The sequence below is a fragment of the Andrena cerasifolii genome, chromosome 4 (assembly GCF_050908995.1).
Source record: "Andrena cerasifolii isolate SP2316 chromosome 4, iyAndCera1_principal, whole genome shotgun sequence".
Classification (NCBI taxonomy): domain Eukaryota; kingdom Metazoa; phylum Arthropoda; class Insecta; order Hymenoptera; family Andrenidae; genus Andrena; species Andrena cerasifolii.
Window position 1 is genome coordinate 7832234 of NC_135121.1, and position 15487 is coordinate 7847720.

At 45.1% G+C, this 15487-nt stretch overlaps 1 protein-coding gene across 1 annotated transcript in view; it reads left to right on the forward strand.

Annotated features, from left to right (window-relative positions):
* LOC143367713 (pikachurin) overlaps window positions 1–15487 on the forward strand; it is a 175210-nt gene that overhangs the window by 62848 nt on the left and 96875 nt on the right. The window contains exons 4-5 of the mRNA XM_076809824.1: window positions 11587–11828; window positions 14052–14334. Coding sequence (XP_076665939.1) covers window positions 11587–11828; window positions 14052–14334 — 525 coding nt within the window. The remainder of the gene's footprint in view (window positions 1–11586; window positions 11829–14051; window positions 14335–15487) is intronic.

Sequence of the window (15487 nt, forward strand, 5' to 3'; positions counted from 1 at the left end):
ATTACTCGACGTGTCTCAATTAGGGCTGGGACTATTTGTCGAATTTTTCGGTATTCGAATATTCGAATACTTCAGTTTCTTACTTATTTGGCGAATATAATTCGAATATCCAAATATTCGAATGCTATTCGAATATCCAAGTATTCGAATACTATTCGAATATCCAAGTATTCGAATACTATTCGAATATTTAAGCATTCGAATATTCAAGTATTCGAATACTATTCGAATATCCAAGTATTCAAATACTATTCGAATATTTAAGCATTCGAATATCCAAGTATTCGAATACTATTCGAATATTTAAGTATTCGAATATCCAAGTATTCGAATATTTAAGCATTCGAATACTATTCGAATATTTAAGCATTCGAATACTATTCGAATATTTAAGCATTCGAATATTTATGCATTCGAATACTATTCGAATATTTAAGCATTCGAATACTATTCGAATATTTATGCATTCGAATACTATTCGAATATTTAAGCATTCGAATCCTATTCGAATATTTAAGCATTCGAATATCCAAGTATTCGAATATTTAAGCATTCGAATATCCAAGTATTCGAATACTATTCGAATATTTAAGTATTCGAATATCCAAGTATTCGAATATTTAAGCATTCGAATACTATTCGAATATTTAAGCATTCGAATACTATTCGAATATTTAAGCATTCGAATATTTATGCATTCGAATACTATTCGAATATTTAAGCATTCGAATACTATTCGAATATTTATGCATTCGAATACTATTCGAATATTTAAGCATTCGAATCCTATTCGAATATTTAAGTATTCGAATACTGATGTATTCGAATATTATGGTGTGAATTATAAATCAAGTCCTTTAGGTTCATTTATCAGGGTGAAATCTTGTAAGCTAATTTTGACCCACTGCACACCATACTATTCGAATACATCAGTATATATATACCCCATTCCAATCAATTTCTTCCTGCCAAAAAACTCCAACACCCCAAAACATCGCACGATTCATCCCCAGTCTTTCCTCCGAAATATAATTCACAGTCAAACCGACGAGCGTAACTGTCTCGACACTGAAAAGCGCTCGGTAAACGTTTCAGTCGCGCTTCCGCGACATCGACACTGTGCGCGCGCGTCGTGTTCCCTCGCGAACGGCTCACTTGACCCGGCTCGGCGTGCGACGAAGCTCAAATCAGGTGAGTCGAGCGATGCGCTGCAGCTCTTTAGCCCGAATGCAAATGCATAATAAACGAGGTTGTGCGACCGAAGCCTGACAGCCCTGCATCGCAGTTGAAACGACCGACGACGCTCCGCGCGGAACGCTCGCCCCCTTGGGGCGGGGAGGGTGGACCGCCGGGCGTGGGCAGCTTGTTCGCGAGACCGCGTGCGTTTTAATTGGATCGATTCGCTATTAATTTAACGAGGATCGACTCCAATTAAACAACAAGTCGTTCGTGAAATATCAATCAACCGGTCGAACGTCACGACGCAACGTTTATATTCTTCACCTCCCTCAGCCCCCCCAGCGAAGCTTCAGCACCTTTCCTTCCCGCGATGGATTTCTCTGCTCGCCGGGCTCGCGTTACGATTACACGACCACGCTCGGTTTAACCGCGTCAGCCACGCGTCCCGAGTATCACCGCGAAATTTCATGGCCGGCTGGCAGCTCGCGGCGCCCGTTTTATCAGCGATATTTGCGCTGGCCCGGCTATTCGGAAAGTTACTTTGCCCCGAACGAATGCATTATAACCGGAAACTGAAGCTCGAACAATTAACCAGCCCTGCGCCGCGCTCACCGGCGAATTTCTCCGGGGGTTGGATTGCGTTTCAACGCCGGGACAAAATTGCTCCCCGCGAGGTCGGTTAAATACCTCTCTGCCTTTAAATGGAACGTTTTCGAACAGCTGCGTCGAAAGTTCGTGTCTGGAATACGCCTGTCTCGCTGGGCTTCGCAGCTTCGATTCAAGCCGGGTAGCGTAATATTTGCGTAGAATTCGGGGAACGGTGAATCAGAGGGAGAGGAGGAGGAGCGTATAAACGTGCATTAATAACTAGAAAAGCAGCAAATTAATTGCAACAATTGAATTACACGATCCTGCTCGCTCTCGCATCTCGTTACCGCCTCGTCTTTTTACTCGTGCAATTAGACGATCTCAATAACACTGCGTCAACATTCTCGAATCTATGTACATGTAATTAACCACTCCCCGCCCTTTAGGGGACATTTTACAGTCTCGGCCGAAAATTCGACTAGTTTTCGGTAACGGTTTTTATAATGAAATAAGCACTTAACGTTCTCGAACGTTTGGGGGTATATGGTACCACTCTTGAAACCCAAAAAAAATCTTTGTTGTTTGTTTATTTCATTTGTTGGCATAAATATTTGGCAGTGCAGTTGGCGTCTTCAGAATTCGACACCTAGCTGGTGGTCGGAATTTCGGACGACTGGATCATCAGGAAATAAAGAAACCAAACGTATTTTTAATTTGCAGGAGTATGGCTATCCGGCTCACCGCGAATATGTTAACTTTTTCAATATTTTCCCACTTTTTTGTATCGATTAAATAGAAAAGAAATACCATTTTCTGTACTTTCAACGTCGATCGACCGCCCTTTTAATAATTTCTGTCCAAAATTGTTCTTTCGCGGTATATCAGATAACCACACACCTGCGAATTAGAAATATGTTTGGTTTTTTATTTCCCACGATCCAGTCGTTCGAAATTGCAACCGCCAGCAAGGGTTCAAATTCTGAAGACGTCAACTTCACAGCGAAATATTTATGTAAACAAGTGAAGTAAACAAACAACAAAGATTTTTCCCTGTATTTCATGAGTGGTAGAATACCTATACCCCCGAAAATTCGAAAACTTTAAGTGTTTATTTCATTACAAAAACCATTACCGAAAAGTGGTCGAATTTTCAGCCGTGACTGCAGAATGTCCCCTTAAAATCGTGTCGGGTACCCTTTCATGTACCACCTTGCAGACTTCAGTAGCTATCACTGTACACCTTAAACCCGCGGTGGAGGACACCTCGCACTCCATGAAGTTCCAAGTCATCATCAACTATCTATCACCACTCGTGCATCGTCCACGTAAATCCCACCGGCCCCGAATTACCAAAACACCCCCTCAACTTATACGCACTTTCCAATCTCCCCATTGCATTCCCGTAAATCCAGACACGCGTGTAAGTAGCGCTGGAAATTGCGACGCTTTCCCCCTGAAATCGTTCGCGCCGTCTTGCGCTCCCATCGCCCGGCTCGTTTCGTGGATCAAGCCAATCGGGCCGATGGACTCGCGGTCGTGTTGCGCGGCCCGCGTCGCCCACCGCGAAACGAGTACGCGCCTGTCCGCAAATGAGTTTGACGGCCTAACGCCTACGTGCGAGACGGCGCGTTACACGAGCAAGCGGAGTATCGGCCGCCTGGTACATCGGAGGTGGACGGGCTGTAACGTGCGGTCGCTATCGAGCACGCCACCTCGGCGTTCGATTTAACCTTCCAGGGGGAGGAAAATGAAGCGACGCGGTGCCCACCCGCGTGTCACGGCCCAAATTACGCATATACGAGGTCACAAGGCCCCGACGCTTCGGGAATCATATTTATTGTCCGACAACGTCGTGAACCAGGCATTCTTGGACAGCGGTCGCGGCAATCGGGGCCTGAGCTTGAAGTGTCCGTATTAAAATCTGGAGAGAAGTTTCTCTTTTGGTGACGTGGATACGTGTCGTGAGGTATATTATTGTGGGACCAGAACTCCTATGACATAAGAGGGAGCCGGGACGGAGCGACTACGGAGAGTCGGCGTAGCCGTGGTGGTTAAAGCTGCTGGTCACCACGCGGGCGGCTCGGGTTCGATTCCCGGCGCCGTGGATTTCTTTTTCCGTGGCTCCTGAAACGCGTAGGAATATTACGTCACCGATTCCTACGTTATGATCTTTAATAGGACACCTTGGAGTCTTAAGGTTCAATATGGAGGACCCCAGAGTGCTACCAGCCATTAAGTAACCTCCCCTTGGTGTCGTAAAACTGGATATAGATGACTCTCGTGTCGCTGAATGTAGCAGCAGCGGTCCGAATGGTAGAGCGGTGGTATTGGACATCATGTATTCATTGATGTCGATGGCCACGATTTCCACATTGTAGAACTCGGTCGAGATATCTGAATCTAGAACTCGATATTGATGATCCTTGAATTGGGACACCCATTGTGACGATTCCTAAATTACGGAACCCAGCTCTCCGAGGGTCTGGCAGTGGTAGGATCGAATACCGATGACCTCCGAGTCGTAGAACCAGGGGCTCGCGATCCTTCAGTCACGAACGCCAACTGCGACAATAGCCAAGTTATAGAACTCGACGCGCGACAACACCAGTAGGCTGTGGGATTCTACCCTTAATGATCCTATAGTGTGGTTTCCACTGTCACGAGTCGGGGTTGTTAGTATTCATGTCCCCCGACGCGGATACCGTGACCCATTAATCGAAGTTCGCCGGCGTTGACTAGCATAACCCCAAGTATCCTTCGGCATTACAACCCCCCAAGCTTTATTTCCCTCCAACTACAAAAAATCTTATAAATAAGATTCTACAAATCGTCGTTACCTCTTCAGCATTTCTCCCAGGCCTTTCGTTACACATATTCAGTGCTATTTATCTGTGTAAGCTTTGTGTATGTTTCGGTGGGCCGGAGATGCTCGACAGAGGTCGAGACTTGACAAGTTGCATGGGATACCCATATAGTCATACGGAGAGACAGTTGGACTCATAAATATATAATTGACTGCGCTAACGGTTCGTGAGTGGACTACTAATTGGGGATCTTTAGATATAAAATCTACAAGTGCAGATCTTCTGTAGGAGTCTGTATTAAGATAATGCACGGAAGCACGAACTTCTAATTGTTGATTCCCTATTTTTAGACGAATCAACCTGGTGTTTTTGCCAAGGAAGGGAACCCCTTTTTAAACATAATATATCTGTACATACACCCAGTATCGATCGCTAAGTCTGCACGAAGCGTCTGAAAGACACTGCCGCGTGAATAGTTCAGCGTTGTCGTTTCATCGAACGATACTACGCGACGCGGCAGAACGTTATCGTTACGTCACTAATTTGCATTCATCGGCGGCGCGTCCTTCAAGGTGGGCGATAAAGGGCCGGTTTTATACGCGACGGTCGATTTACCGCGGCGAGAGTGCGTGGCAACGCGAAATTACGCGGCCAGCTCTGTTTCAGTATCGAGGCTGACGTATGGCACGCGTCCATTTCCCCTTCGCTCTCTAAGCGAAATTGTAAATTTCTCCGTAAGCGGCGCGCTAAATCTAGCAGATAAGTGCGCCCGTCCGGGCTGACGCGCCGTTTACCCCTTTGAAATACAACCTTTGAGGGGGAGATGTAGTGCAGTAGTTTAGCAGCCGTCCGTCTCATAAACGTTTCAATTAAAAGTAAAGCGTGGCGCGGGCGGACGCGCGTCGCGATGCTTCAAGCTGGTGAAACCAGTTACCCCGCGTATCGTCAAATTTCAGCCTCTTACACAGGCGAAATGGCTTCAAGCACCTACTTGCCCTCGATGGGACAGGTCGAGTTAAAAAATTGGTAGAGTAATGAACGTAGTAGACGTTTAAGGGAGCTCTGAAATTCCATCGACAAAGGGATGACACTGGTAATTCACCAGGACAGTGGGATTAAAAACGATAGAGGCAGTCGACAGTGTGGGAAAGAAAATTCTAAATTCCGTCCAATGAGTCGCGATTAATCATGAAGAGAGGGTTACAGAGGGGCGGCAGACAATGGCGGCTGAGGGGTGGGAGGAAAAGTGAGGAGTCAAAGGTGAGGGAGGGAAAGTCTGGAGAAAAGATCCGGGCGAGGAGGTCCCGTTGAAATCAGGAGAAATGGAAAGTTGAAGGGAGAAAAAAAAAAGGACAAAAGAGCTGTCTAAGCCGTCTCTGGCGCCGTTCATAAGAGGGCGCTTAAATTCATGCAAATTTTACGAGGCGGCTAAATGCACCGGCTGGATTAGCAACACGTTCGCATAAACGTTGGCTTGCGTCGAAACGGATGGTTCTTCAGCTCCTTCAAGATTATCCTGGGACCTCCATTCCTGCCACTTCAGGTTTTAGCAGCTTCGCATGTGTTATGGCGGGATTTAGCTAAGGGAATTTCGACCAGATTTCCTATAACCGTACGTCTGACTAATGACGAGACTTTCTACTATCCGGCGAGTCTGCATCGAGTGGCGATGAACCGTACACACGATATCGATGCGCTCTGTATATCCACAAGCATTTAGCACAGCATGGAACAGCCCCGGTAATCCTGTATTACTATGAAAACGATTCTACGCCTCCGTCGACCTCGTTCCACGAATTTCCGCTCGCATCCAATGAAACGATTCGCCATGCAAGCTGTAGCCGTCGAATCATGTTAGTTTTAAGTCGAGCATGGCTTCCCCCGCAGCTTCGCGATCTCGAAATGCTGGCAGACGAGGCGGATCCCTCCGACGCTTAGTCTTATTACAGTGGGAAACACGGAGACCCTCTGGGACCCTCGGTTCAGGAGACATACGTGGCAATTCGCGACAAAGAGAATTATCCTTAATTCCTCGCAGCCGATGACACCACTCCGGCGAACTTCCGAACTCCAGTTGGACTTTGCTCGTCGGGGCGGCTACTACCCTTGTAGAGTTAAGCCTTCTGCGTCACACGCTCCCGCGAAATCATTGTTCCGGTAACAGCTGCCTGCGCGGAATCTCGCGGTGACGAATCAGCAGCTCCCGGTCACCGGAACTTTTAGGACGTTGATGGGCATTAAAGATGTGTATAAATTAATAGAGATGATAGAGGCCGGTGATTCTTGCGTCACGATAGTTGAGCTTGCGACTTTGTGCAGTGGCAACTGCAATTTCAATGTTTTTAATTGATTCCTTTGTTCCTCCTAATAAGCACTGGCTCGGGAAAGAGGTTGCAGTTGAAAAATTGAATTTCATTTGCGTACATAGATGATCGATGAGGGGTAAGATTAAAATAATAGCCGCTTTTGTGGTCCCATGAAAAGGAGTAACGAACGACGAAAGGATCGTTCGTTTGGGCGATATTAAGCGATTCATCGGCGCGCACGCGCGCCCCAAAGGGGAGCGTTGGCGGTATTATTTTCAAGAACCATTCGTTACGGGCGATAAAGCGTGGAACCGTTCGACACACGGGAACCGTCAATACGGTCATGGAATCGATTCTCGTTCATCAGCGGGCAGAGTGAATGCGCGACGATAAAAAGGTTTCGCACTCGATTCGCGATCCGACGGAGCGAGAAACGGCGACTCGACTTGCTTGATTTTTTTCCCCCCCACCTCGGAGTCGACCCCTCGACCGGCCGCGGAGTTTAATAGATTAAATAAATCCGCGGCGCCGCTGGAACAAACGCGGCCATTGCAAATTGAAAAATGACAATCTGTTTTAATTAACGTGTCCGTCGTTACGTGTTTCCTCGTTAATTCGACGGCCAGGGGTGTGCCTCCGCTCCGCGCTTTATTTATTGAAATTAAAACCGCAGTTTCATTAAATATCGCGCGGTTATGGAGCGTCTGCTTTTCCGCTTCGACGCCTCGCCCCTCGAAATCCGTTCCGTTCCCGCGGTCCTGGGGAATTTCGCGCGCCCTGCGCCAGTCCACTCGTCGAGTCTCCCTGGAAATAACTCCACGCCCACTGATCGATGGAAATATCATCGATCTTCTGCAGGGAAACTTTTTCGAAATCTGTAGGAAATGTAGAGGGACTCAAAGAATTCGATCCGGACGAATTCTGTGCCGCCATCCCTTAGCAAATGTTCGCCGAGCCAACTGCGTTGATTCATCTTTAAAACCAGTGGCCACTGAGTTCCTTACATCCCTCATGAGTAATGCTACAAGTCAGCGGCACCTCTGCACGTTCACCGAGAGTCCCGCGAAATTTATATTCACCATTCCTCTCGTTCCACCCCGTTCTCCATAGTCTCTTTCCTTTTCGCCCAGTGCACTCGACGGTTCGATCGCCGGCCAATCGAGGCTCTCCGACGATTTCGACGTCGAGTAGCCTTCAGAATGATTCTTTCTCGAGACGAGTCGAGACGGAACGATTGTAGCAATTAGCGCTTAATTGCCGCTGCTTCGGACCAGCGAAACGTTCGGAACCTCGAACAGGCTCTCGAGCGTTCCTTTCTTCCCGACGGGCGAGCCTTGTGCGCCTGCTTTCCCGTCGATTTATCATGCACAATATAGACGCGCCTGCCGCGGATCCTCTGACGAGGAGGAAACGAGGACACGACGATAAGCCGACCACTTAATATTTAATAAGCCTGTGTCGGTGGATGCGATCTTCGGTTCCAGCGAAATATTAATTCTCGCCGAGTTCCAGCCGGGGCCTAGGCTGTTGCTGCTTTAATCCTTCCTTCGTGGAACCTTGCTCGTTCCGAAATCAAGCTCAGATTTAATCTTGGGTACCTTGGGACGTTTCTGGTGGTATTCTTTCACGTTACAGCTGCATTACACCATTGTGCCACAAATATACGTACGTGTGCAATATTTATTGCATCACCTGCAAATCAATTACCAAGAAGTTGGTGTCCAACTTATTTTAAGTATTAGTACTTTATTACATTGAATTTATTACGAGTATTAGTACATTAAGTGTTAGTACTTTGTGAATACTGATGCTAAACTAAATAAATATTTCCAGTAGGGAAGACCGGGGCTAGTTGACTAATTCACTTTAATTTTTGTATTATGTTATAAATTATGCTGCGATTCGAGATATTGAAACATATGAATGATCAGCTTGCCATTTAACGTGTCGCCGTGACAAAAACGTGCGTGTTCTATCAGTAAGAATGAAAAATCTAAAAAGGTCGGCGGGAAGTAAATATTTTTGTTTCGACTATTTACGAATTTTTGTCCACTAAGTATTGTTTGATGTTTTTTCGTGAATATTTTGTGGAAACGTGATACATTGACTATAATTTAGGGTATTTTATTTTATCCGGTGCGCGGAGGTTTTGTACGTACGACCCTTAACATGTTGACAGTGTCGGACGAGGTTACTTGACTAAGCATAGGAATATTACTAAAAATTGCATATTTTATCCTCAAGATGCAGTCGAGGCAAAGAGTTTAGCTGCTCAAATCCACTTCCCTCACCACAAATCCCTCCAAACTCACCCCTACCAGTTTTACACCGTATCCTCCCTTCAAACTCTCAGGCTTTCCAAATAGATCATAACAAGCAAGTAGAAAATAATTACAGAATCTAATACCATGATACTTAATAAAAAAAAAATAATAGTGTGAAGGGGAGAAAAAAAAATTTGTTGGTGTAGGATATATATGTACGCCTTTCGTACACTATATATATTCGAAGACCAACCAATTTTTTTTTTCTCCCCTTCACACTATTATTTATATATATATATATACTTGACATTTACTTTTCAGTTTTAACCCTTTGCCTGCAAAAGACGTATATATATGCTGGGTTAAAACTGAAAAGTAAATGTCAAGTTAACGAACCCCATTGTATTTGTCAACTAACCCCACAGCCGGGATTTGTTGACTTATTCGTCTCACTACTTCTAAATATAATAAAAACTACGACCTACACTCAATTAAAACAATTTTAAAAATTAAGCCTGTATATCTAATGAAATTTGTAAACTCCTGGTGCGCAACAATTTAACAAAATACCACTGGTCTATTTATAAAAATCAGAAATGTTAAAAATTAGTCAACTAACCCCGGTCTCCCCTACTGTACGTAGGTATCTTTGCAAATATCGTCCCCTATAATGACCCATTCGCATTCCCTTTTATCCTCCATTCCCACTTTCCATTCTAAACTCGTTCGACACTCCGACGTCCTCGATACTTTCGACTCCGCTAACGCACCTTCTCATAGTTTCCAGTAACGCGAGGCTCGGCCGAGCTCTGTTTCATCGCGCGATTTGTCGATCGTCGCAGCCGCGAGGCAGCTGATTCCGCGGTTAGTAACCGCGCCGTATTTCGATCGAATTTTCGGGTTCTCGTGTTTCGCAGCGCGCCAATTACCGAAACTCGATCGCCTCTACGCCACGGGCACTCGCTGCGCAGCCATTTGACTCTGCTGCTGGCAAAGTTGGCGGCCAGAAGTTCGCCGCTTTGCATTTTATACAGGCGTGCCCGGAGTTGCGAATGAATTGGGTTTGCTGGGATGTTGTTTGCCGCGAGCACAGGCGCTCGTAAATCAGCCCCGAGATCGGAGGGAATTAACTTGCCATTGGAGTAATGAAATACTTCTTTACCCCTGAAAAGCAAGACCGGGAGACGGCCGGGGAGTTTCTTCGGCTCGTTCCCGCTTTGCCAGCCCTTCCGTCGATCGCTCTCCCGATCCTCGAGTTTCGTACGCGTTGGAGAACTGGCGGGACGTAGAAAAGTCGGAATCATGGGATTCTTTATAGTGGTGTTTAATGAGTACGATCGAGTTTCCACTGCTAATTTAACGGAACTGCCCTTTGTACCCATATTTGCAAAGTTTCCGCTTCCGTTTATCGGAGTTGGCTGCGCGATTCTTTTATTCGCCACGTTGACGCTCTATTGTTTAATCAATCTAGAATTCCTATCGTTTTTAAACGATTTATATTAGCTTCAATCCTCTGTACGTTTGTTCGGTGTATGGTTCAAATCTGGCAACACAATTGTCACTCACTTCCACCGATGCAATTGTCTTGAAACTTTGTAGGCGCGCGTGGGTGTGATTGCAATACATTTTCTTTACAAACAGAAGTGAAAAATGAAAATAAAAAAAAATAACAAATGTATACTTTTGTGCTGAACACGCTGGCGTAACACAACAACCCCGAGGGGTTTACAAAACTACCCAGTCATGAATAAATATAACCCATAACCACAAATTCAAACGACTTGAAATCAGCCTATAACCACAAACGACACTTGCACGCTAAAAAGTAGAAAATAAAAAATAAACATACAAAACTTTTTAAGTTAAACGATTTATAAAGTGCACTAAAAACTAACAAATAATTATTTTCCTGTGCTACAATTTCCATGGTGTTTTCTCACTTTAAATAAAATCCTGGCGCGGGATGTCTCGTAACAGAATATGAATCAATTTAATAGAGCACCACGATTTTATTTAAAGCGAGAAAACACCGTCGAAGTTGTAATACAAGAAAATAATTATTTTGTATTTCTTCGTGCATTTTATAAATCGTTTAACTTAAGAAGTTTTTTATATATACTTTTTATTCTTCATCTATAGTATCTTCAGGATCTTGCGTCTATATTTAGGATGCCTAGATGCTCGCGGAAACTGGAGGCACTGCTATGAAAATGATCGTCTGAATAGTATTTTTTATACAACACTCGCTTACCAACCAAAACGTATTCTTCGCCATTTGAAATGTTTCAAATCCTGAAGGTTGATGTCGGTTCGGATTGTACCCGCCGCCAATGACTACAAGTAGTTCGATTAGACTTGATCGACCCCGCGCCCCCTGCTTCCTCTATTTCAGACAGGAAACCAGTCCAACGGCGCAATCTTCTTTAGAACTTGGTTCTGTTCCAGAGCTGAACTCAACGTCCTCGACCAACGAGCTGGGTGAATTGATCGAGGACGTCGAGAACGACGAATTAAACAAGGACACGGACGACGACGATGACGCTGTTGAAGACATCCTTTACATGCGAGGCGCGTCTTTTACGATACACTTGGACCCGCAGCCAGAGAACAGCACTTCGAATTCGACGAAGACCAATGACGAGACCAGGGCGCCTCTCGATCTCGTCGGTTTGCGGGCTACGTCCCAGGTGGGTGATCGGATTCATTAAAATACTTTTGTCTTGGAAAAGGGCATGTAGATTCGACGGACCACGCTTTCACGACTCTTCCAATTTGAATTACGCTTCAAAATCCGGGCCGCGAAAGTTTATTAAAGACACGATAGCTGTTCCTCTCTGCTTATACGCTCGTCGATGCCATTCGGCACGATTGTCAATGAGCAATCTCTAAATCGACAACGCACGGTTGCGTACACGGGGATTGAATAGCTCTCGATGTACCTCGAAACATTTGCGCCGCGTTTCATTCACAGTTTTATTTATTATTGCTTTTTGCTGGTCGATGGTTTCGCTATCATTCTCTGCACTTATTTTTTTTATTCCTGTTCGAACCGTGGCGCACAATACTGCGCAGGTCGGGAGTTATTGGGATAATTGGAAAATTGTTGAGGTATTTTTTTTATCTACAATTGTTGAAGTTATTCGCCGGGCGTGGTTTCGATCTCGATTTTAGTCTCTGTATAATTACACGCCAGTAGGAACGCGAGCTGTGCACGCAACCCGTTTTCCTTCGATTCCGCAATGCACTCGAATCTCTCCACCCCTCGTATCTGGTTCGTTGAAAATTGTGTTCGCTGGTCATTGTCCGCGTCGAAAATTCTACCAGAATTTGCAACGGGCAGCTGCGATGTCGGGAATGTTGCGAATGGAATGGTATAAAATGATTTTCTTCTTTGCGAAAGTGTTACCTATTATAATTTCAATTTAAGGGGGGTGTCCACCCAGAAGCCACTAAAAAGCTTGGGATTTTTTTGTTCGTATAAATAAAAATATTGGGCTTGGATTTTTTTTACATAGTGTTAAAGCAACCTTTATTTTGATAGAAATTTTTTTTATGGAAAATTGTACAGAATGGCAGCGAACAAAAGTTTGCGATGATTGGATCATCTGAGGAGGAAATACAACAAAGATATATAAACAGGAATATATTCTCTACAACCTAGCGTAGTATTTTCTCAAAATTCTAGTTATTTTGGAAATTGTAGCAGTTTGAAGAATTGACTTTAATTTTTTACATAAAAGTTTGCACTGAAATGCTTGTAAAAAATCGAATAATTGAAATATCAATAAAATCCTGCGCTAGGCTGTAGAGAATATATTCCTGTTTATATATCTTTGTTGTATTTCCTTCTCAGATGATCCAGCCATTCCCGGGAGTGTGGGCCAGTTTCTTTGCAGTGCTCCGGGAATCCATTTTGTTCGCCGTTATTTTGTACAATTTTCCATAAAAAAAATTCTATCAGAATAAAGATTGCTTTAAAACTATGTAAAAAAATCCAAGCCCAATATTTTTATTTATACGAACAAAAAAATCCCAAATACGTTCAGAAAGTTTAAGAATTTCTTGAATTTTCGGGTTCGGGATTTTCCCTTGTCAGACTCCAACATATTTGGCCTTCGTTCGTGTTTATTGATACAGTTTCCATTAATCCAAAATGCATTTATATCTTCATGCAAGCCACGGTTGTTTTTAGAAACCTCCCGCCTCTACCTGAACCTGCACTTCCGCTACCCTTATTCAAAAGGTCTCGCAGATAAAAACGTCGCGACGCCAGCAACAGGTCCCTGTACCAGCGTCGGTTCGTTCTTGGTTTGCCAGTGTCTCGCTGTTTCTTCCGAATTCACGATAACTGGGAGAAGCATCGATTTGGCAATACTGGGGCTTCCTTATCTAGGCATCGTTCGTCTGCAATATTTAGTCTTGTTCAGAATACTTTTAAAATGTATCCTATAACTACAAAACTGGACTGAAGAACACAAATAGAAACGAGGATTTAGTTTCGCTCTTGTGTAGATTGTATAACTAATAGAATTGGCAGAGTGTTAAAAAAAGCAAACAGTAAAATACCAAAAATATAGAAAAATATTGTTCACCACCCTTCTCTAGAAATCCTCGTCTGTGACCATTCCTGTGGACCATCATAAGGTACTCCACCCACACAGAAGGGTCCCCACTAAAACCCCCAAAATTCAAAGCACATAGAGATTACAGTCCCAGCAAGTATAAAAAGTTCCAAATAACCTGAACACTCTCCATCCCTTCTTAGCCAAAGAAAGACAGGCACTAACGCCATCCCTACCACGACCACGTATCCTTCGAACGTTCAACAACCACATCCTTGCGTTCCATCCAAAGATACACACCTGGCCGGTCTCGAGTATCGATAAACGAGCACTTGGTTCGTTGTTCAGGGGCCGAATTTGGAGCAGAAGCTTCCTTCGACGATGGAGAGCATAGTGAGCACGGAGCCAGCCTGCTCGCTGGACTGCGGGCCGGCTGGAAATTGCTACATCGAGCAGTCCAGGGGCGACGACGCCGACCTGGTAGCCGACGATGTCGAGAACGGGAGCGACGACGACGCCTCGATGGCGATGGATCTCGAAGGGAACGACGTCGCCCCGAGACGGAGGCAAGGGTCCTTCAGGCAGAGGTGTCAATGCCCCCTTGGCAGAGGCGGCGATCGATGTCAGCTCGGTGAGTGATTTTCATTTAACCACGCAGTTTCGCTCTCGCCGTATCGCCGTGTACATCGCGCCCTGACCCCCGTGTTTCGGGGGCGGGGCGGGTGGCGGGTGAAAGCATCTCGTCGAAGAGTTCGTTGGCATCGGCAGTCACCCTTAGGAGGGTCTCCGCTTGTATGACAGCCAGTGCTCGTGTCCCGTCGGAATCCATCAGCGACGACGGAGAAATTGATCAAATGATATTCGATGGGCGGTTATTTTAATTATGGAATTTCATTTTTCTTTGCGGGAGGCTTGAAGGCGATTTGGCGCGATTCAGCTTCTGCTTATGACGAGACGAGAGAGATTAAGTTCTCTCTCGAATGGTCATCGAAAATTGAGACAGTATAGTCGCTCACTGTTAAAAGAAACTTACCGATTACGTTAAATTTTCCACGGCTTTGTTTTCCTTCTTCGCTTCGCCCGTCACGTGTCTACCTACGAGAGGAATGCAAATTTCACGGGGACCGTTCGCAAGCAGGGCAATATGCCGCGCCGCGCTCTATTCAAATGCAAACAAATTTAATAACTGTCATTTTTTATCAGTCGGATTATACGTTGCGCATGGTAATTTCATTAAAGCTGCTTTTTCGTGGGCCCATTGTGATCTTGATTCAAGCTTCATCGGAACTCGATTACCGCTGTTTGCGTTCGTGTTTCGCGCCCGATCCCATCATCTTTGTTTAAAATGCAGATATCGCGTGCATTCCCTGTGCACGGCTACAGATAGCGTTTCCCAGCGATAGCAGCAGAAGAATTTGCAAACAAGCGTCATCGTGGCAATAAAAACCTTCCGTTCCACGTGAAACCAGTAACGCGCCTCAACTGTTCCGTGCGATATTTATTTATTCCCGTCGATGGATATCCATAAAAAAAAAAATGTGGAAAGCGGTCCACGGATCGGCTGGAGCCCCTGTAATCTTTCACCTCCCGCTTCCGCATTAACCAGATATTTTCAATCGTTATTGAAGCCAATCTAACGTCCCATTTTCGTTAGTTTCGATGATTGAATTTTCCACGATAAACCATCAATCGCGCGAAATCCCCGTTCGCCGGCCAGTTATTTACCGTTCGCTTGGACCGTCCATTTCGCGGTCCCGAACAGCGGATAAACATGGAAACGCATC